Raw genomic sequence first — 22658 nt, forward strand, 5'->3', positions numbered from 1 at the left:
TACTTGGATGGAGGTCAGAATTTTAATTTTCATTATTTAATAGATGTAATTTTAACAGGTTCTTTAAATGGCACAATGGCCACTTTTTTCCAAAGACCTGCTGAAGTAACAGTAGTCATTTGCATAAAAGTGAAAGCTGTGGAGAGGAATTGAGAGCAGAAACCTTTCATATAATCTGGTCTATTGTTGAAATATTGTTGCCACTTGTTAACTGTGCATTCTCTGACACATACATGTGTTGGAAGCCAGGACGTATTTAGGGAAGGTCCAGGGGGTTCGGACCTCCCCCCACCCCAAAGACTAACCAAGTACTAACAAGTAAATAACGAAAATATATTTATTAAGCATTTTTTGTATAATGGAGTGTTATTTATTTCCTTCGAATTTACCGCACGACAAGGATTACATGGCTTTGAATGACAGTACCAAAGAAGCTTTATGCATAAAATATTAATCGTGAACTTTACTTTTCGTCAACTGGATCTAACATCATTTTTTGTTATCAAATAAATAATCAATTATATATCTATTTGATATAACTTTTCTTGGCAGGCAGTTGTTTTTATACAAAGTTTGGATATATTAACTACACGTAAGCTAGATAATGAATATGTACAGTTATATCTCTATTCTTAAACAGTCTTTATGCATATTCATGTAATAATAATACGGTATTAATTAATTTACATATTAATATTATTCTAATTAAATATAATTATTTTAATTTAAACTTTGTTATTATTGAGACCCCTCCTCCCTCCGAAATATATTTCTAGATACATGCCTGGTTGGACAGTAATAATTGTAAATAATTTTCCTGTGGAGAGACATCCAACATAGCTACTAAAGTGTCTCTCAGCCTTAAAAGTCAGACGGAGGTGCATCGAGTCGCTGTTAATTGCTAATGATTGCGACAAATTTTTCTTCCTTAATATCGTACAGGAAATATTCAAAATCTATGTATTTGATGCAGTTTTGAAAAAACAATAGTTATCTAAGATTTGCTGATATTCATTGACTTTAAAAAGTGATTTAACACGCGCATAACTACGAGGGTTATTTTTTAAGTAAGGTCCATTTTGCAATAAAAACAAAGTAAGTAAATGTTTTCCCAAAAAAACATTTATTTTCTGAATTTACATACACTTCTCTATTTTTCTACATAATTTCCTTGTTGGTTTAAACATCTATCATAACAAACTACTACTTTTTGGATACCCTCCTCATAGAACTCTGCCGCCTGTGATGATAGCCAGTTATTCATGGTCGATTTCACTAGAAAAAAGGATTGGCAAGTGCTTTAACATTTTTGATCCTCTACAATGAGGAAGGTGATGAGTTTTTGAGTCATATCGTCACAGGAGATGAGACATGGGTGTCCCACATGACTCCTGAAACAAAACAATAGATGGAGTGGTGAAACACATCATCGCCGGTCAAAGTGGAAGCAAAACAGACACTTTCAAAGAGCAAGATCACGGCAACTGTGTTTTGGGACAGGCAAGGTGTTTTGTTAGTGGACTTTTTGCCACAAGGAACAACAATTAACTCAGCTTCCGTGAATAACTGGCTATCATCACAGGCAGCAGAGTTCTATGAGGAGGGTATCCAAAAACTCGTAGTTCATTACGATAAATGTTTAAACTGGCAAGGAAATTATGTAGAATAGAGAAGTGTATGTAAATTCAGAAAATAAATGTTTTAGAAGTGTATGTAAATTCAGAAAATAAATGTTTTAGAAGTGTATGTAAATTCAGAAAATAAATGTTTTTTTGAAAAACATTTACTTACTTCGTTTTTATTGCAAAATGGACCTTACTTAAAAAATAACCCTCGTATTATGCATTCTTTACCTCGAAGTTTACCAATACGGCGTCTTTTTCCAGCTTCTCTATCCATTATTAAATGAAATATGTAACTTACATGCAATCCACAATTATCACACAGCACACTGCACTTCCTACGAACAGGGGCACCTGCCTGCAACTGAATTGTAACCTCGGTGGCACGCAATGAATTTGATACGTGAGACAGCCTGCATAAACAAACTACAATTCCGCAATAAATAACAGTGCTGTGGAGTAACAATGCATTCTAAAAATAACTTCAAACAATGGTCAACACTTTTCTTGCTTGTTCTGCACGTGTATCGCGACAAACCGAAAAGTTTCTCGCTAACCAACTTTTTTTGTGATACGATCTGATGATTTATACCAAATATCCAATATATATATATATATATATATATATATATATATATATATATATATATATATATAAGGTAAAGTTCTCCCCTGTGCATAGCACCACGCCATGAAGGCGTATATATATATATCTGTGTGTGTGGGTGTGTGTGTGTGTGTGTCATATATATATATATATATATATATATAAAACTCTCCTCATAAGCAAATTAATTCACTCAGGCGAAGAATATCATATCCACAAACACCATTATTCCCATAGAAAAAAAATACTGGGAAAGTTGTTGTTCAAGCGGTTTAATATTTATGGCTTTTGAAGTATTTACTAGGAAAAAATTAAGCATTTTGAAAATTTGCTTAATTATGGAAATTTCAGATCACATGAACTTATGACAGGTTATATAATGCAGTCAGTTAATAGAGCCTAAAAAAAACTCTACAGGATAATGATTTCACTGTTTGAAATTTATGACTTTTACTTTTTGTAAATTTTGTAATATCTGGCAACGCAGCGATCGTAGAGAAGGACAGAGCTATTGGCAAAACTCATGTATTAGAGAGAGAGGGAAGTACTCCACTTGCTTCCATACCGACTCTTAAGGTTGAGACAGTCTATAGTGGAGCCAAATCAATAAAAACTTCAGTAAGCACGATCCTGAGTTCGAATCCAGGTGGGAAATCAAACATTTCTGTGAACTACTTAAAATGAAGAATAAGCAATTATAATCTGAGCATGTTGTCGTTAAAAGAAATACCACTTGTTCATGCACCCTGTTCCTTGAACAACTGTAATTAATAGATTTTTATAAATTGGTATAAGAGACAACCACATTTTGTTTCAGAATTGAATTATAAACAATAGTATACACTTTTTAAAAAAATTAATGGAATACCAATTATGCACCAGGCTGATATAAGTCACAAACCTTTAGTTCAGACCATGAACGATACATTCTGCTCCCTAATGAGTCCATCTTAGTGGTTGGACCAGTTGGATTTGTCTTGAAATATAAATTTATTAAAGAAAAAACAAGACATGAATTTCTGTTTCTTATTATCTATGTCAACAAGACAAACATTTTTGAAACATTTTAACCAGTCATTTCTTTAAGAATGGTAATTTATTCACAATTATTCACAGCAATTAGATTTTTCAAGGTGAAGTTGTCTTTCAGATGATGGAGTTACAGTTAACATACAATTGGAATTATAAACACAAAATAATATATCACAGAACACCTATATTGTTACAACAAATAAAGCAAAATACAGTCAACTCTCGATTCAACGACCTTTCACAGTTCCCGGGAAAAGGGTCGTTATTTCGAAGGGGTCGTTATTTGAATTTGCACCAAATTTCAGCTTGAAGGGAGCTCAAACGGACACAAAGATGCCTAGGAGATGGTAACATCATTTATCCTGGTAGTTATACAACCTGTTATGCACAGGATGCGTGTTCTGAGAAGGAAAATAGAACATGAAAAAGTTTTCACAAAAGAGAATTTAAAATAAAGTTACTTTGTTTCAATTGTGCACAGTCGTTGCTTTTCCAGGAAATTCTTACATTTCTAGTTCATGAGAAACCCGTTTCCACTGAGACCTATGGAAAGGAAAACAATCTCTCGCTTATTGCAAGCGAAACTCGAAGAATCTTGACACCAGTCAGACTGTTGCCAGCAAAAGTCGGGAGATAATCGGGCAGAATGAATGTTGGATTTTATATGGGTTTACTGGAGCATTGTCTGTTACAAGATTAACTGGTAAGATTAGATCTCTCGGGAGAAACAACACAACCTCTCTAGGTACCAGACAAAAAAATAAAGGCAGGGCTGTAATTTTCGTTCTGGTTCGGCTGTGTAAAATACATCGTAAAAAAAAAGTCACTTTTCTTTGCTTCAACCAACTTCATTCACCCTCCTTCCCCATTCAAGGGAGCAGTCCAAACACCTTCCTTGACTTGCATTGTAATCCAGCGTGAAAAAGGAAATGCGCAACTTGCGATCTATTTTCACCCAATGCGTATTGTAGGACAGGTCATTAAACAACGTGCCAGTTGATAATCATTCGGGTTTGGAATTGAATTTCACTTTAAACTCTATATTTAGTCCCGATTAGCCCATCAGCATAAAATGAACTGAAAACAAGCTTTATGAAACGGCGCATTTTCACATATCAAAATGGTAGATCGTTATTTACTCGCACGTTAATCGACGATTTAATGTTGGATTTAGGAGTATTCTCGATGTCAAACACCCACCCCTCCAAACGCTTTCCCCTTGAATAATGTCTTTTTAATCGGTCTCAGCGACCATTCCTACATTGAACACTTTTTTTTTTCCTCCACATGAATGGTTCTGAAGAAAAGTAAATTAAATTTACGTTTTGCTTATCAGAAGGCGCAGAACATGAAGTTATTTTAACTCTTGTTTTGCTTTCTGGAGATCGAATTTCGTTATCGTCAAATCAAAACAGCTTTGCGAGATTCAAAACAATAACTTTTTCCTTCGCGCGCTGGATGAGTCATCGCTGTTATCGGCGCTGGATGAGTCATCGCTGTTATCGGCAAGCAAGAGCTTTGCACACGCTAGACAAAACACTGGCGCCAGCTGCATCGTTAAAACAAGGAGACCAGCTGGAAGTTCGAGCAACAGGTGGCGGAAGAGAAAAGTCCCAGCATTTTAAAAATAACGCAACTGTCGAAGACGGAACTTTTAACAGCAGTGTAAAGAAGAAAGAAATGACCCTTGCTTTACGTTTTACCACGCAACAGACAATAATACGGGCAATATTTCCTATGCAGACAACAGCATTAAAAAAAATATATAATAAATAAATTTTAAAAAAACAACTGAATTCTGCAATTATCAACATTGCCGTGCACACCAGTGGCGGAGAATGAGCTGGGGAAAGGGTAGAGGGTCACCTTTTTTTTTACTTGTTCTATGGTTCTTGTTCCTTTTCAAGAATATATCCAGAACCGGTTACCCCATTTTAGACGTCAAAGGAAAGGAAGAGGGTGGGTCCTTTTCCACCCTCGCCTGTAATCAGCCTGCATCAGCAAGAAAATCGTGGCTGAAACAATCTGCATCGACCCGCCCACGTTTGCTGACAGAAAAAGATGGAGAAGTCAGTCAGCCAACGGAACACTTTTTTGGCAGATATTACATCGACACAATTAGGAAAACGTATGAAGTGGGAAACGGGAGTTATGATGCACGTAAGAGCGAAGTAAACTTTTGTGGAAACCTGGATGACAACGCATTAAGCGGGTTGACGATTTTTAGTTCACCTATGTGGTTTTGATTATCTCTAACAGTTTCGCTTTTTTATGAAGTGTTGCAGGGAACAAAGAACACGTTTTGAATGAAAGCGGTTACCGGAAGTTGTCGGCTACAAGGCCGAGAGTTGCTCACTCACGGGAACCTGCTGAACTCTAGGTCAGAGCTGGACAGATGGGCCAGACTTCCAGGCGCCACACATCTGTATTTTCGAACATTCCTGCGATCTTATCTCTCAAGGTGGTGTATTTATCGATGAAAGAGCTTGACCTGCCATACACATTGGCAAAGACTGCAAGTCCAGCAGTCATTTCGGGCTGCTCCCACCCTTCCCCGCGAGTTTTCAGCAGTTCTTAGGACAAGGAAACAAGTAAAGTAGATTTAAAATAACATCCAAGCACATTCGATCTTCTCTTCTCTGCGTATCCAAGAGCAAGCGTGACAAAACAAGCCTGGCGCGTTGGGTAGCGACAGTCGGGTGCGGGGTAACATTGGTGCACTTGAGGGAGGGGAGGGCAGAGGTCAAGTGCTATTGGATATCACTCAAGCATGGTGTGGTGGTGTCTATTTTTAGTTCAGACCTAATTGTGAGCGGTAGAGCGCTCGTAAAGGGAATGAGTGGAGGGAAAAACAACGCATTTTTCGGCCGATTTCTTTCAACTTTTTTTTTTCAAATTTTTCTATCTTTTTCTAAATTTTTCACGGTTCCCAGGAAAAGGGTCGTTACTTCGAGAGGGTCGTTATACCCGGGGTCGTAGAATCGAGAGTTGACTGTATCTACATTATTTTATTTTATGCAAAAAAAAGATATCAGCACAATATTCTATGTCTTGTTACAACAAATAAAGCAAAATATCTACATTATTTTATTTTCTGCAAAAAAAAAAAAAGATATCAGCACAATATTCTATGTCAAAATTATTTGACTAAATGAAACATAATATATGTTCGGAATCTTTCAATATCTTGTTAATCACATTATTAAGAACATGTGCTGTAATATAATATCTTTATACACAAATATTATGACAAAATATTTGGCACAATCCAAAACTTAAAAATCACAACAAAAACACTTTAATGAATATTTCAGCAAAAGGTTAATGAATAATATGTTTATAATTAAAAATTTCCTTTTCTTAAAATATATTATTCTAGTCAAATTTGACAATGTAGTTCAGTGTGCAAAATTCAGAATATTTTTGTCAGTAATGCTGTATTATATACAAAAACATAAAAATGAATTTGAAAATCTAGAACCTTCTCTGACAAGCAATTTCATTGCCAAATTACCTTGTTACTGTGTTAAGAAGCATGAGCGAGTAGTGATTTTCTACTCGCAAAACTTTTTCCACAAAGCATGCATGTCATCACGATGTGAACGTGTGTGTTTTAAGATGAGAATGTTGACGAAATGTATGACCACATACGTCACAGGTGCCACCTCCATTGTGCCACCTCATGTGTATAACCAGCTCTTGCTTGCGAAGGAACTTAGTTCCGCAAAGGTCACTAGCAAATGACTTAGTGCCAAAGTGAATCAGCTCATGACATTTCAATTTTGCTTCAGAAGTGATTATGTAGTTAATATGAAGTTTAACGTGACTTCAGATACAGTGCTTGGCATAAAAGAGTTTGCCACATGTATCATACCCATATGGCTTATTCTTATAATGAACACAATTTACATGATATTCTCGTTTCTCTGTATGTCCAAATGTGGCAGAACACAGGTAGGAAGTGAATCTGCATTTTTCATCTGAATGTGTTCTTCTGTGTGCATTCCATCCTTCGTACTGTGCAAACCCTTTCCCACAAACATCACAAATGTACCGTGCCTCGGCTGTGTAAGTTCTTAGGTGGGATTTCAAATATCTCTTTTTGAAACCTTTTCCACAAAAATTGCAGATACATTTCTCATATGTTGCATTCTGATTATTCACTCTCTTCACCACTTCTTTGTAACAGCAATCAACAATGGTCCCATTTGTGCAAGAATCAATCATAGGTAGGGTTGCCAGATTTCTAAAATAAAAAAGGAACATACAGATTATATATAAATGGATATAGTTAAATTTATTTTTTATAACATTTTTAAACATTACAAAATCAATTGCTGTATATAGCAGTGTTAATCCTTAATTTTTAACATTTTGACAAAATATATTAGACATATCGACAATGAGCAGTTATACGTCACTGTTAATATGAGGGTTAAGTGGTAAATGGTAATTGGTATCCAATTAGGTTATAGTGGAACCACAAGCAAAGAAACCTGCGCAGACCCGCGACTCCTGTGCACCGTACTCCTGCGAGGAGGGGAGGGGGAGAGTTGACCATGCTTCTTTATGGCCCGAGCTGAACGGTAGAAGGGAAAGCCACACGGGGACTTTTCATCCAAGGTTTTTTCCTTGTGGTCGCTCTATAGATATAAATTGTTATTAAACTTTGTTGTACAAAATGATGTTATTTCTTTAGCTAAATACAGGACAAATGGGCATCCTGAGAACATTTTCCAGGATACCGGGATATTTCTTTAAAAAAGGGGACAATCCCATATATACGGGAAGTCTGGCAACCCTAGTCATAGGCAGAGCATCTCTTTCATGGGCTCTTTTCATGTGATTAGTAAAGTTGTGTTGCCAGAAATAAATCTTGTTGCATGTAACACAATGATGATATTATGGTAGTGATTAAAGTGGTGTACAATGAGATTCCTATTAATGAAACATTTGCCACACATATCACAAGTGTAAGTTTGGTCATTTGGATGTATATTTCTCTTGTGACTTTTTAAAGAACTTTCTGAGGTATATTCTTTTGCAGACATTTCACACGGAAATTTCCTTTGAGTTTCATGGAAACCATTATGTTGTGTCATATTTTGCAAAATACTATTAGGCATGTTCAGACAGGTATCTAACTGAATTCCAGTTGTTCTTGTTTCAGATAATTTACTGGCATGGAGTCATTTGCGGAAAGCATCTGTCATTCTTCATCCCGAGACAGTGAAATTTCTCCTAGAGGAGTGTATTGTGTACTGTTCTGCGATAGCTGCTGAATGTTTATTTCAGTAACTGAACACTGAAATAAAAGATCTTGTTACAGTTACGGACATAATTAGAAGGAAACAATATGTAGCAAATAGTTCAATATCCAAAATAAACCAAATATATGAGGAAACTATATTTAAGATTCAGTATTTACAAATTCATCAATTTGTTTACATCTGGAAATGTTACCAACAGTACGTAGAAGACAATGGTCTGTCTGTTTTCTTTTTGCAATGAATGAACCTAAATAACAGGATAAGTTTTAATTTTTATTCACAGTGTAAACAAGTCATGTTCATTTTAAAATGAAAAGATTGAAGTTCTCTTTAAGTTCAGATAGGCTAATCGGGACGGGACCTACAATTTAGTGGGTCTCATATAATGTGTCCCACTGGCAATCGAATCTCAAACCCGTTGATTACAAAATGAAATATATTATAACAAAAATGTTTAGAAATTCACCTATTCCTGATAAAAAATAAATAAATAGGAGGTACATTGCATATTATTGCCTCCTGTCTATGCATGAGCAAAAGTCAATAAAATAAATATATTAGATGTCCAGTTCATTGAAATTGTATTCTTTAAAAATACACATTTCCTTGTTTCTTTAAAATTATAGGGCCTTCTGAATTACATCTGAACGAGACTCCAGAGAAACTCTAAAAATATATTGACTTAAAGAATCAAAGTCTACACATTATTTTGCTCATCAACAAAGCTCTCCATATATGATGAACAATTTAACTACAAGCAGCACATTGAATTCCATGGTTAAAGTGAGTGATGATGTTAGAGCACACATTTTTTCTCGAACAGCAAGACAGATGCAAACGAATCACGAATCACAGCACATTATTGATTTTTTTTTGTTTTTGTCCCATGGTGAATAGAAAGTGACACTGAAATTCTAAACACATGATTGTTATAAAGAAAAGGAGGGATGGTGGAACATTCTTGTCTGTATTAATTTAATTGCAATTATGCAACAAAGAAAAATGTATATTTTTACAACACCGAGAGATTGATTGATGTGATTTATTTTACTTCGCTTTTTGTGTCACTTTTGGCTAATTTGCGAAGATGGGGATGAGGGATGATATGATGAATGGACACTCACAAACATCCATGCCCAGGCTGGGATTCGAACCCGGGACCCCTAGCGCCATAGTACAACACTGAGAGATGTGTTAATCAATTACATATGACGACCAGCAACAACATATAATATTTCTGATTTTTTTTCCCTTAATTATATTTTAGATAAACAAAATGCAAAACAACTGCCTATATATATGTGGAAATGAAAACTTGTCATTGTAATCACACAGTTTCTCTGGTATCTCTTATTACATTTATGCATCACACTTTTTTAGAATTTCTGATCTACATCCTCCTTTGGAAACAAAATTATTATTTTTGTTATGAAAAATCTATTTTTGTTGCTGTACACAGCAATAAAAATGAGTAAACTGGTAAAATGTTAAATCATATCTTTTCATCCTGTACAAGTGCATTTTCGGACCTTTCAATATTGCCAATGAACTATAAAGTGGGCAATTAAAAAAATACAATTTACCATCACTCTCAAAAAGTGCATCTTTGAATCTTTTATTCCTGAAGAAGACAGACAACTACTTTTGCTGCTTTGAACCATCGTAGAAAAATGCAATTCCTGAAAATACAAGAAGGCATGTGCCAGGTTCAAATCCCAGCCTGGGCATGGTTGATCATTGTGAGTGTCCCTTCATCAATTTCATCACTCATCCTCATCATTGCGATTAGTCAAAAGTGGCAGAAAAGCATAAACTAATGCAATTCAATTTATCAATAAAAAAAAGCATTCATGCCGCTCTTGAATTGGAATTGCCTCAGCTCTAAATGCAAGATAAACTCAGCTGGCAGAGTGCCAATGTGGAAACAGTGTCTCCATATCATGGTGACAATGCAAACTAACTCAATAGTGAAAGAAGCAAGTCTGTATCTCGTAATGAGCAGGAGATATTAACCATAGAATGTCAAGGATGGATACATCTGTTCAACCCACTGCAGATAACAAGTGAACATGACAGACATACTTAAAGGGTTAAGAAAGTTGTTCAACCTCTTCCAATTCTCAATTTTGTTGGGTTATGGGTGCTCTGTTTCAATCAGGCACATATCCAGGAATTCCTTTGGGGGGGAGGACTGAACATCATATTTTTAAGGGGTATAGATAGAACCTCACAATTGTATGTTTAAGGCCTGTGATGGCGATTGGGTTCCAAAATGGGGGGGGGGGGGGTTGCAAGGAAAGTTTACTTTCTCTTGGTAGACAAGGCATAGGATTAAGAGGCAAAAAAATGGGGAGCAACTATTTAAGGCACCCATTTTAAACAGAACGTGAAATCGGAACGTTTTTTACCACTCGACTCTCCTGTTTCCATGCATTAACATTGTGTGCCAGAACCATCTGAGTGTGTGCGTTTGTCCATTTCTTCTCATCAGGCATCAACACATCTATGGTGTCAGAGTGTTTTTACCAAGCCGTTACACATGCACGGGAAGGACAATCCACTTGACAACGCCACATTCGAACTGTGGGCTGCGAGGTGGACGCAGACAGTTCTCGAATGTTTCTCTGATCCGAGCCTGAACACCACTACTGTGTCTTGTCCTCCCATGTTTGCAGCTCTTATAAAAGCCGAAACCCACTAAATTGTTCATATTCAGGCCTCTGAAAACCCTTCCGTTCCCAACACACCTAATGTTTCGTCTCCCAATATGATCAAATGCTTACTTATTTATTTCTAGTGACGTGCCCAAGAGAGGATTATTGGGGTCATAACCCCATTTCATCCAGTATTCCTTAAAAAAGGAACGTGAAAGACAGGAAAAGATGGCAAAATGAGAACTGACTACCAAAAATAGTATTCGTAACCCGTCTCCCTACCGATAATCCTGGGCACGCCATTCTTTATCTCGGACACATTTTTTTTAAAATCAACTCACCAGAAGTTTTTATCATTACGTATTCGGCCCTCGACCTGAATTAGCTGCACTACACTGAGGCTCCGGAAGTTCCGCTGTCGTCAATGTCTTTAGCTTTGAACCCGAACTAGTAGACTTCGTTACTTTACGATATTCCGTCCTTTTTATTTTCGAATCACTATATCTTACAAAGCAAACAATGGACACTCACAGATCACTAATCGACTGTATGAATTGCCACACACTGAAAATTCTGAAGTCTCATTAACCGATTCTGTTGTACAGATCAACCGGTAAATTGAAGCCGCATATTTATATCCTCATTATATTCTAGAACGTTCTGCAGATACAACAATTAGTTAATATTGCCAGTAGTTCGACTCCTTCGCTTATTCAAGAACGTTCCCTCTCGCGCTTTCCAGAGATTAAAAATTACAACTAATCATCCTACTTGTGGCGCTATCTTTGTTGTGCAGCTTCCAAAAAGTTCGCTGCGGCAACACCGAAAAGTTTACGTGCAATATTATCAAAAACAGGATTATATAGAACATTCTCTGTCTTTATAATTATGAATCTCCTTAAAATATCATCAAAGTATTCAAGAAGACAGAAACATAATTTTATGTAGTGTAAACTGAAAATTTCCTGTTTGTGTGTGTGTGTGTGGAGGGGGGGGCACAAGCACCCTGATCCCCAGCTTGGATACACGCTATTACAGTAGAATAGGTAAGACAAGAAACTCCTCGCGGCCTCACGCCCAAGCCATACGTAGGGGAAGGACGCACAGAAGCAGGGTTGGCAGTGCATACGGGTCAAATGTCTACGCAGAACGAGAACACAAGAAAACTAAGCAAGACGATCTGAGTGGTATGGTGGTAAACATACAACTGAATGACCGCGTTTTGCTAAGATGGAATCAATATTGAACATCTTCAAACGGGGTTTGTTAATTTTCACCAAGGAATACAATTCTGGTGTGCGTCAAAGGGGGTGTTGTTTTGAACGAGCCACTGAATGAATCATAATGTCTTTTCGGGAGGAGGAAGAAGTCGCAGGATTTATTTGTACGTTATGGCATGAGGCGTTGTCAACAACAACAACACTGTTTCGTGTAAAATTTGTGGTATTAATCGCCAAAAGATTTTCCAGATTTGAACATTAACCTCCAGCATGTACAACAATTACACGTTGCCCTTTAGACACCGGTGCTTTGACGGCAGCCGCGGTTCCATCCACCCAAGCTTCTTTCTTTGTTGTCGAGCTGTGAAAATAAGTCCGTCAACGTAAACAATGGGTTGTCCTTGTCGTCGAAAGATTTTTATGGCTTTGAGGTACGATGAACGTAAACTTCTTATTTCGTCCTTTTCTATAAGCAATTGTCTATTATTTTCTGCTTTTCCCACTTAAACTCTAGGTCACGTATTATCTTCCGCACACACCAGACACTGCCTTGGAACTCTATTCTTTGTTTCAAAACCCTTCGGATACCTTCCCCGTCCGTAAGGTGAAATTCGTGCACAACACGCCTAACAACACACTTATCGAACTCGTCTATATGACTTTTGATTTTTCGGCGAGATCGTGTTCTATGGGGCATATGAAAGTGTTTCTTCAACGTAGTGCATGCTTTACTTTCTATTAGTACAATTCTTCTCACACTGCTGAAGGAAACACCACATGCGCGAGCCACCCTCCTTTGCAATTGGTTTTCGGACATACGAACTCCCACCTGGTCTTTCATAAATGCATTGACATTATATACAATTTCTCGCCCTTGGCTGTGGATTACTTTCCGTCCACCGAGTTTACTTGCTTTCTCTGAACTGCAAGCTTCCATGCTAGCAAGTACACTGCACACAAAACAAACACACACTTTAAATGAAGACAGGCAAGTCGATCGCATTGTTTCTCGGTGCTCACACAACATTAAGATGTTCGGCAACCCTGCCTGTGTGCACGATAGGGGAAGTTTGCGCATGCGCTTGCTGCGTTTCCGATCCAGCACATCGGTGGGAGAGTTTCTTGTCTCACCTCTTCTACTGTAACAATAACAGGGTTATAAAACATTCCCTGTTTTGCCTCGATAATGATTTATCTCCTTAAATAAATAATTGTCACATTATGCAAGAAGCCAAAAACCTAAATTTATCTAGTGTAAAGTGAAAAATTTCCTAGGGGAGGTGGCTTGATTCCCAAATTGGATACGTGCTATTATCAATAATAGGGTTACAGAACATTCTCAGTCTTTCCTCGATAATTATTTATCTCCTTAAATTATCCTCATTTTATTTTATTTCACACCACAAGGAACCAAAAACCTCATTTTATCTAGTGTGAACTGAAAACTTTCGGGGGGGGGGGGGGGGGTGAGGCTCGAGCCCCCTAAGCCCCCCCCCCCAGATAGCTGCCTCGTTTCAATGGCAAGTGAATTGTGTTCAGTTAGCTTATGAAATGAGTGATGAAAACTGAAATATTTTAAATTAAATGATATCCTACTGTTATGTTCTTCATTGTAATGAACAAAACACATTATTAGAGGACAAAATAACATATACTGCATGCTGCAAAATACAATTTTTGCCCCTGAAAGCCACAACAGTAGAAAGGTTAGAAAGATTCTCACGAACTAATGGAAGAAGAGGAGTAGTGCAAGGAACATGAGATGCTACTACTAAGATTGCCAACATTAAAGAATAAAATTCCAGAAGATTTCTTCACATCCTCCTTTGGATTAAAATGTTCTGGAGAAGTCCTCAATACCAGTTGTTATCTGTTTGTGGTCTTGCTAATGTGAAAACAAATACGGAGAAATTAGAACTCACTTTATCCGCGAAACTGTTTTTTTCTTCTTCGTTCTATTAATTTCAGTGGCTGTTGCCACCATCCTCGTTGGAACTTGCTGTACTGTTGCTCGGTGTGCATTTTTTGTTTGTACTTCTCCGGCTGCCGCTAAATGCGCTGTTGTTAACTGTGCGTGTGGGTCTGTGTCGTCTGCTAAACATCGATAGCAGACAAGCGCACCACACTTGGATTTCCCTACTACAACGGTTATTGCCCGGAAATAGCAGACGAGACGGACCCAGATGCACAATTAACAACAGTGCACCTAGCGGCAGCCGGAGAACTACAAACAAAAGATGCACGCCAAGCAACAGAAAAGCTAGTTCCAAGGAGGATGGTGGCAGCGGCCACTGAAATTAACAGAATGAAGAAAAAAAAACAGTATCTCGGATAAAGTGAGTACTACTTTTTCCGTATTTATATAATACAGTGTCTCTTTTTTCCCAATTGTGAAAACAAAGTTGAATCAATTTGATCTGAACAACCTAGTAAAAGTAAGTAATACTTTCTTTTCTTGTAACTCCTGACTGGCCATGACCTCAACACACTTAATGCCACTCTAGCGTACTATGAACAAGTAAATCTATATCATGAAGCAAAATTGTAGGAAAAATAAAGGTATTGAGAGTGATGTAACAATGCCTTTGTTTTAATTTACTTCAGCCCTTGTGTACATGTTCTGGGACAACAATGTGTTTAAACTTTGTTTCCCCATTTTTCAAGTGTCTTCAAAAGTTTATTTTGTCTGCAATAAGAAATTTCCCTACTTAACAAATGCATATCAAAGGAAAAGAAAAATAATACTAAATCTCGTCATTCCGGAAGATTATAAAGTTTGTCTGACAGACTCCCAGCCATTCTTGGAGTGTTGGCAGGCCTAGCTAATGCTGCTATTACTACTACAGGGATCGGCCATGTACTCAGTCAGAATACGATACTGCTTTGGGCCAGAACTTCTTGAGACAGGGTCAAGTCTAGGAATGGAGGTTTATCATTTATCGGACACAATTTTCAAAACAAAGAAAAAATAATGTAAGCACTGTAAATGGCAATTATTTTTGTAGCAATTTTGATTACTTAACCTTGCATTATATTAATTGTTTTATTTATACATACATTTCAAAACCGTCAGCTTTTTCTGCCGGACCCTTTACTACAGTACTACTACTGAGTAGCGATGCAGCGAAAGTATAGCATTCTACTTTTATTTTACTACCCTTTCCTGATAGCCAACACAATGCTGATACACACTTTAAGAATTCTGCGTGTGAGAGTGTCATTTTTTATTGTAGTTATATATTTTACGCTTAATTTCAAGCCAAAGAGACAAAATGAAATAAAAATTTGATTATGTAAAATAATTAATAGGTGTTTAAAAAACAAATTTGGAAACAAACTAGGATACTTTAGTATTATAAGGACTACATTATATTCGTCCACCTAAAATTATATTCCCCTAGCAAACATGAGTCATTTACCGTACCAGCATTTATAGTTGTCGTCCTGGCATGGATTACGTTCCTCAAGTGATTTATTGTAGGTTACGTAATGTTAAATCGTGTCAGAAAAAAGTTTGTCTAAAAGCACAGGGGAACAGCTCGTCATTATCTGGAATCATATTTGGCAAAATACATGTGGCGATCGGCGATGGCTGCATCCGGTGTCGACACTTTCAACAAGCTTCTCGGTGATATAGCTGACTTTCGGAAACCACAAATAACAAAAGGCTAATTGTATGATTTATATATGCTAAACATTCAAATACAGTGTTCCTATCATGTCCATGAGCGTTTATTTTGCTTTCCCAAAAAACAGATGGTCTGAAATGAGGTAGTCCGTATAATATTGAAGTTACCCAAACTAGTATTAAATAACAATGCAATACTTCAGCTTAACATATTCCATACCATACAGGAAATAAATGGTATAAACTTACATTACAGTAACCTAATTGCATTTCACCATGCCATGAAAGCACACAGGAGCTGTAAAAGTAAAGCTCCACACATTCTTTCTTGGCCACAATGGAGGTGGTGTCATCACTCTTCCCCAAAACACCAGTTACTTCATGCATTGGCAGAAAAAATATCATCTGTAATCACCTACCTCTAGGAATCTAATCTTGATCTTGGATATTGCAGTTGACATGGTATTGACTGGGTTACTACAATCATTCAGTGGCTAAGATAAGTGAAGATAAACTGTACTTATTTTAACGAATGAAATTGGAATTGTACTGATGCTCAACCAGATGATGTGCTCTGCTTATTGGTATTTTTTATTAATTATCTGCAAATTGTAGAAAGCACAGTGAATGAACATACTGGTGGACAATTAGCCCACTATTACTTCTGTAATTTGCTGTACAGTTAAAGCCTACATTACCTGCTATGAGCATTAAGAATACAAAATGTACAACAAAAGGCTATTATGAACTTACATTTTTCCCTGTTAATACAAAATTACTGGATATACAGAGCTGTCTTAACTGCATGAATTCCTCCACTTTTTCAATGCAAAATATGCACATATATAGTGTTGTTGATTGTTCTTCAAAATTCTGAAGAAAAAAAATCAAATCAAACCACAAATATATTTTTGATGAATTGCTCTTAGATATTCTGCTAATTTTAAAGGATAAAGTGTCATGCAAAAATAAATCAGTTATTGAATATTGTGGAATACTGGAAACATTTAAGTCAGACCTTTAACATATAACTCTAATTATAATGGAGTGGAACATGGTATCAGGTAATGAGTAAATCTCATTTGAGGATATACAGGAACGTATGTATGGGTGTCAGAAAAGGTGTTGCACTGGTCTGTCAAACACCCCTGGAAACGGGCATCCTTCATTTCAAGTTCGAATCAAGTTTTGTCAGAACAGTAGCTTATTATTCATATTATTAGTAACAGAATTACCAAAGTAGAAACCACATCAGATCGAAAACAATGATGTAAAATAAAGGAACCAGATTTTGAGGTTTTCATATGGTATGATTTAAACAATAAGAATAAATGGTTCTGCAGTTTTAAAACAGAAAAAAGAAGAGCTTTATGTGGAAGGTCAAACAACAAAACTTCATGACTAACATTTTCCTATCACTTTCACAGATTTTTCTTGGACAAGGTACCTATGTAAAAGTTAATAACAAGATAAAATAACTATGCATTTCAGTATGCTAACTGTATGAAGTGTAAAAAGATAATGAACAGTTAAGTTTAAGTCTCTCTGGTGACGTCCATGAGGATAAGTGCACAGTATAACTTCAAATTGTGTAATTCTCCTCTATTCCTGCATGAATAGGTTAGGTGAGTTAGCATCACAATCTCATATCTATATGTTTAAGTGTTTCTATTTACGTGTTTTGAGTAGATGAAGGGTATTAGATTTTACTGCCTTTACATCCATTGTTCTCTAGCACATGTATAAAACTTTTGCAATGTTAAAAAAAGAAAACAATTCAGACAACAATAATTCATTTCTCCAAATTTAAACTTAATTTCAAACAGCTTTCCTACAAATATTAAAAAATCTACAATAAGTAACAACAGTTTCAAAATTAAACTGAAAGAAATGCTTCTGCATGAACAGTGACTATTGGTATTTTATTGCCATCTTTATATTACTTATACTTAAAGGCAACCTTATGTTCACTGGTGTGCCCAAGGAGGGGTTGGTGAGGGTGGGGGCCCTTTTGCCCTGCATTCCTAAAAAAAAGAACGTCAAGGCAGGAACAGATGGAAAAAATGAGGGCAGACTACTTAAAAAGTAAGTGTTACCCCCTCCTTTCAAAAATCCTGGGCACGCCACTGTTTATGTAAACCTTAATATTTGTATTTTTTCCTCAGTTTTCTCTCTACTCATATTTTTCTACAATTCTGTCATCTTTTCTTCTTTCACAGTTGTATGATTTTATGGCTACTATTACTACAATGAATAGTAGGTATATGTGAAATTCTGTATTCTTTAGTTTTAGTCACCGATTCTATCTGTATTCATGTATTATAATATTTACTTATATTTTCTTATGTAGCTTGTGACAAGAGGTAAATGGTTAAGCAGCCTACAACTGAACCTCAGCTGCTAAATAAAGGAATTATTATTATTAAAATGCATTCTTCAATCTTCTGTACAATTTGTAAAAATCATTAGACAGTTGGATATTTATTGAAATGTATTCACATCATTAAATACATGTACTAACTCATTACTCATTAACTCTGCACCACATAATTTTTATTTAGAAAAAGGAACAGATTACATAACCACAAATGTGTTGCTGTTGCAGTCTTGCTATCCACAATGTTTGATATATCATAAAGTTGCCTATCTATTTTATTTGAGTGTCCTAAAAGCTTCACGAGTACTGTTGAAACGTTACTTCTTAAAAACTTTATGCTCGTTATTATTTACCAAAAAGAGTGTTTTCAAGTCAATTTTATGCTCAGATAGGCTAAACGTGATTGGACCTAGAGCTTAAAGTATGCCTTCACCGAGGATCGAACCCAGGACTCGTTGTTTGTTTCACAATTGTTGGAATAAAAGTGCTGGTAATAGTACCAAGCAATGCACATCAAGAAAATGTAACATAATTTATTCAATAACTATATGCATAAACAAACTTGCTTTGTAGTATGGTGTTTCTCCAACATACAAGGCCCGGGTTCGAATCCCAGCCTGGTTGATTGCGAGTGTTCATTCATCAATTTCATCATATCATAACTCATCCTCATCTTCGCAAATTACCCAAAAGTGGCACAAAAGCGAAATAAAATAAATTAAATCAAATCCAACATGCAAGGACTGTTCTAATTTTCAAGGTACATAGAAAATACCTAGGTTGGCCGCGGTGGCTGTCGGTAACACGTCTGACTACCATGCTAAAGGTCCCGGGTTCGATCCCCGGCCGGTTCAAATCTGGGAAGTTTTCTAACGTTGGAAGTGGCCCCGGCGCCCACCCAGCGTCAAATAACATGGGTACCTGGGGGAAACCCTGGGGGGGGGGGGGGGGGAAAGGCAGTCAGGGGCGTGATGCTGATCACATCACCCCCACTCACGACCGGATCAAGAAAGTGTGGGGCGTTACCCCCACACCCCCTATACGCCTTCATAGCGTGGTGCAATGCACAGGGGAGAACTTTACTTCTTTACTTTACTTTAGAAAATACCTGCATCTTTACCAAAATTGGAAAAATTTTCTGCAAGTTCCTGATAACATGAAATCTTTTAGCATCCAGACTAGTTTGACAATTTAGCATAGCCTATTATCTGACAAGCAGCCAACACATCATTTATTAGACATGCTCATTTTACTATTCAGTCAAACTTTAATAACATAGGCAATATACTTGGAAATCATACATATAAAAAATGTAATGCCAGAGACAAGACATGACAATGAGGAAGTCTCATTATAAACACAAATGAAACAAATTTATTTTGTCTGTGGTAAGAATCAAATTTGGCGCCTCTACGAAACTAAAAAAAAAGGTCGCAAACTTTTTCCAAGTTCAAATAAATGGTACTACTTTACTATACCAGAGACACCTAGCAATGATTTATTTAGAAATTTTTTACATTGCTAACGTACTATTCTGCATTGCGGAACATTTATTTAGGTGAAATAATGAATTTCTAACGAAAATAGTGTCTATTTCTTACATTAACGAGTACTTACTGTTGTTCCTTATTTCCCACAAACCATCCACGGGTAGCCCCAAAAACCTTTGACATTAGCCCAAAAATTCACGATAGCCGCACGAACCATCACGGGGACGAGGTATGCCTACTAGGTTAGGTTAGGTTCCATTAGCACTCGTTTCGTTCAATTTAGCACATACGGACAATACGGATCGTATTGTGCTCTCGTGCAGAAAGCAAATGGCAGCAGCAGCAATAGTGCGTCGAAAATAGATTTTCGTACATAACCACATGCATTCGCATTAAAATGGATCAAAACTACATTCCCGAACATCAACAACGCTACAGAAAATGATTTGCGTAAGTACTTTCTCCTGTAACTTTGAAGAAATCCGTCTCTGGTATAGTAAAGTGTTACCAAATAAACTACAAAAAAAAAACTACAAAGAAGGAAATATTGGAGCGAATTTACAATACCGGAAGTATCTCCAAATTATTTTTCATATTCGTTATATTAAGTAATTTTGGCCTCGTAATCATGAATCTGAAGTTAAATTGTGGGGGTTACATCTGGAAATTGGAAAATAAGCCTAATTAAGTGGTTTTCGGTTATGTTCTTTTGGAGCTGTATGTGCATTGTTTTACGAACTAAATTTTAACTATGCTTGCCTAACCTAACCTTACCGAAAATGGTTCCTGGGGATATCAAGAGAATGGTGCACCGTTGCCAAACTTATCTCTAATCAAAGTAGTCCGCATTCCACATGTTCTTCTCCCTCGTGGTTGTCACGGTCACTGTCGTCATGTTCCTCATAGGTTGTGGGATTGTAGAGCATTCCTGCTAGCCGGAAAAATTCTAACGTGCGGTCCGATCCTAACTGAAGGCACCTCTTCAGAAACATATATTTCGCAAGGTAACCCGAGTAAAAAATTTTCTTTGTTCCACAAGAATTTAAAGTGGCTTTCGCCTGCCTCCATGTCGAAAGAATACTATTTGTATGAGCCCCAGTCTCCACATCAACGAAGTTGACACTATGGTTTACTTTAAGGTGCTCATAACCCTCATCCTTAAGGTGATCGTATGCCTTCCAACAATCGGAAATAATCGTCGTACCCGGTAGAATCCATTCCTTAATCACAGCTATCAGAGTTTCCGCGTCCCTTTTCTCGACTGGTACCAGGAAACACCGTCCGCTTCCTCTTTCAATACCTCCAAAAACCCATTGTGCCTCCACACGATGGTACTTTCTTTTCCCAAACTTTGATTCGTCTACCTCCACCACTTTTCCAACACCTCCAATCTTCTCACGGTTCTTGTAAAAGGAATGTTCCAGAACCTCCCGACAGAAGGAAGCCCAGTCAACACCCGTCTTATAGGAAATCTCAGCCTCATCACAAATAACATTCAATTCACAATTGGAGACCCATAGTCTTACGAAAATGCACACCTGTAAAATGGACAACTTTGACCTAGCCAAAAAAGTTCCTTTTCTAATGGACACCGAGTAATTACATGGCTTCGATTTTTTCTTTCTTGAAACAACACTTTTCCGACACTTCCATGCGTAGTTATCAAGGGATGCACGGTCTTTGTACAATTGTAAAACGTGCCCGCGTGGACACATATAAGCTCCTTCCTTGGGCAAAACACCGAAATCCATCAATTTGTTAATTAGGCCACGTCCATCCTCTTCAACACTCCACTTAAAGAACTGTAGAACATTAACAATTTTCTCATTCATCTCTTCCGCCATTCTTTGTTCTGCAAGTAACAAAGCAACAGTGTGGCAACCTTCTACTTCTTCTTCTTTTATCTGGCACACACCGCCTTTGCAGTCTCCGGCCAAAGTTGCTATTAGTGTTGATATCATTCCTCCTCTTTAAAAACAAAATATTGTAAGCATTTGGAATTAACAAAGTCACGAACACTTGGGAAGGACATAGACACGTTTCCATTCTCGCCTGTTTCGCACTTGTCACTTGTCTTCGGCACTAGCACTTTACCCCACACGGTAAGAATTTACAATATAGAGATATTTTGTAATTACTTTACTAAGGTGCGTTGCAAAATGATAAGAACGGTATGGAATTTGAACATATCGTGGGAACGTAAAGGAAACAGGAAACGAAAGTGATGCAAACTGACACAGAGAGGAAAGCATGTTATGAGAAACGTGGTTCTGTTCAGGGAGACGTGTATGTGTAACAGCAGGCAAGGTCGAAGTCAAAAGAGCGTTGCAAAATGATAACAACGGAGTGTGGTTACCCCCAGTGGCGAAGCGTAGAGTTCCTAGCAGGGTAGGAACAGAAATGCGATAATTTCCATTAGTTGCTTAAATCTGTAAAAAGAAAGGGAGGGGGTTGGGCTATGTCTTGGAGAGTGGTTCAATGTCTCTCCAGACCGCTTCTTTACTTGCCAGTGGCGTGACCTTTTCAAAAGTGTTGTTACCGGCCATCAGTACGATAATTATGTCTTAGACGTTCTCCTCCCACCCATCAGATGTCATCCATCTAGATTTTTTTTCATTTCTGGTTTTCTATTTGTTTGTATTTTTTCAACCCCCGATTTATGCACACACTTCCAGAAAGAACTACCAATCATGAGACATCGCGAAAATCCAACGAATAGGGCTCGAGCCCTGTTGTCAATTCTTCATCACTTTTTTCT

General features: G+C 37.1%; 1 protein-coding gene across 1 annotated transcript; it reads right to left on the bottom strand.

The window, feature by feature from the left end:
• Positions 1 to 6935: 6935 nt before the first annotated feature.
• LOC146004832 (uncharacterized) lies at positions 6936 to 21861 on the bottom strand. The gene is made up of 3 exons (XM_083143857.1): positions 20675 to 21861; positions 16787 to 16906; positions 6936 to 7507 (listed from the first exon to the last, which is right to left on the bottom strand). The coding sequence occupies exon 1, from the start codon at positions 21859 to 21861 to the stop codon at positions 20734 to 20736; it is 1128 nt and encodes a 375-aa protein (XP_082999983.1). The 3' UTR covers positions 6936 to 7507; positions 16787 to 16906; positions 20675 to 20733.
• Between the last annotated feature and the right edge of the window lie 797 nt (positions 21862 to 22658).

This window comes from Lepisma saccharinum, chromosome 22 (genome assembly GCF_977018435.1).
Source record: "Lepisma saccharinum chromosome 22, izLepSacc3.1, whole genome shotgun sequence".
Taxonomy (NCBI): Eukaryota; Metazoa; Arthropoda; class Insecta; order Zygentoma; family Lepismatidae; genus Lepisma; species Lepisma saccharinum.

Excerpts from the sequence above, each read along its gene's own strand:
- LOC146004832 (XM_083143857.1), bottom strand. The coding sequence starts at position 21,861 with ATGATATCAACACTAATAGCAACTTTGGCCGGAGACTGCAAAGGCGGT.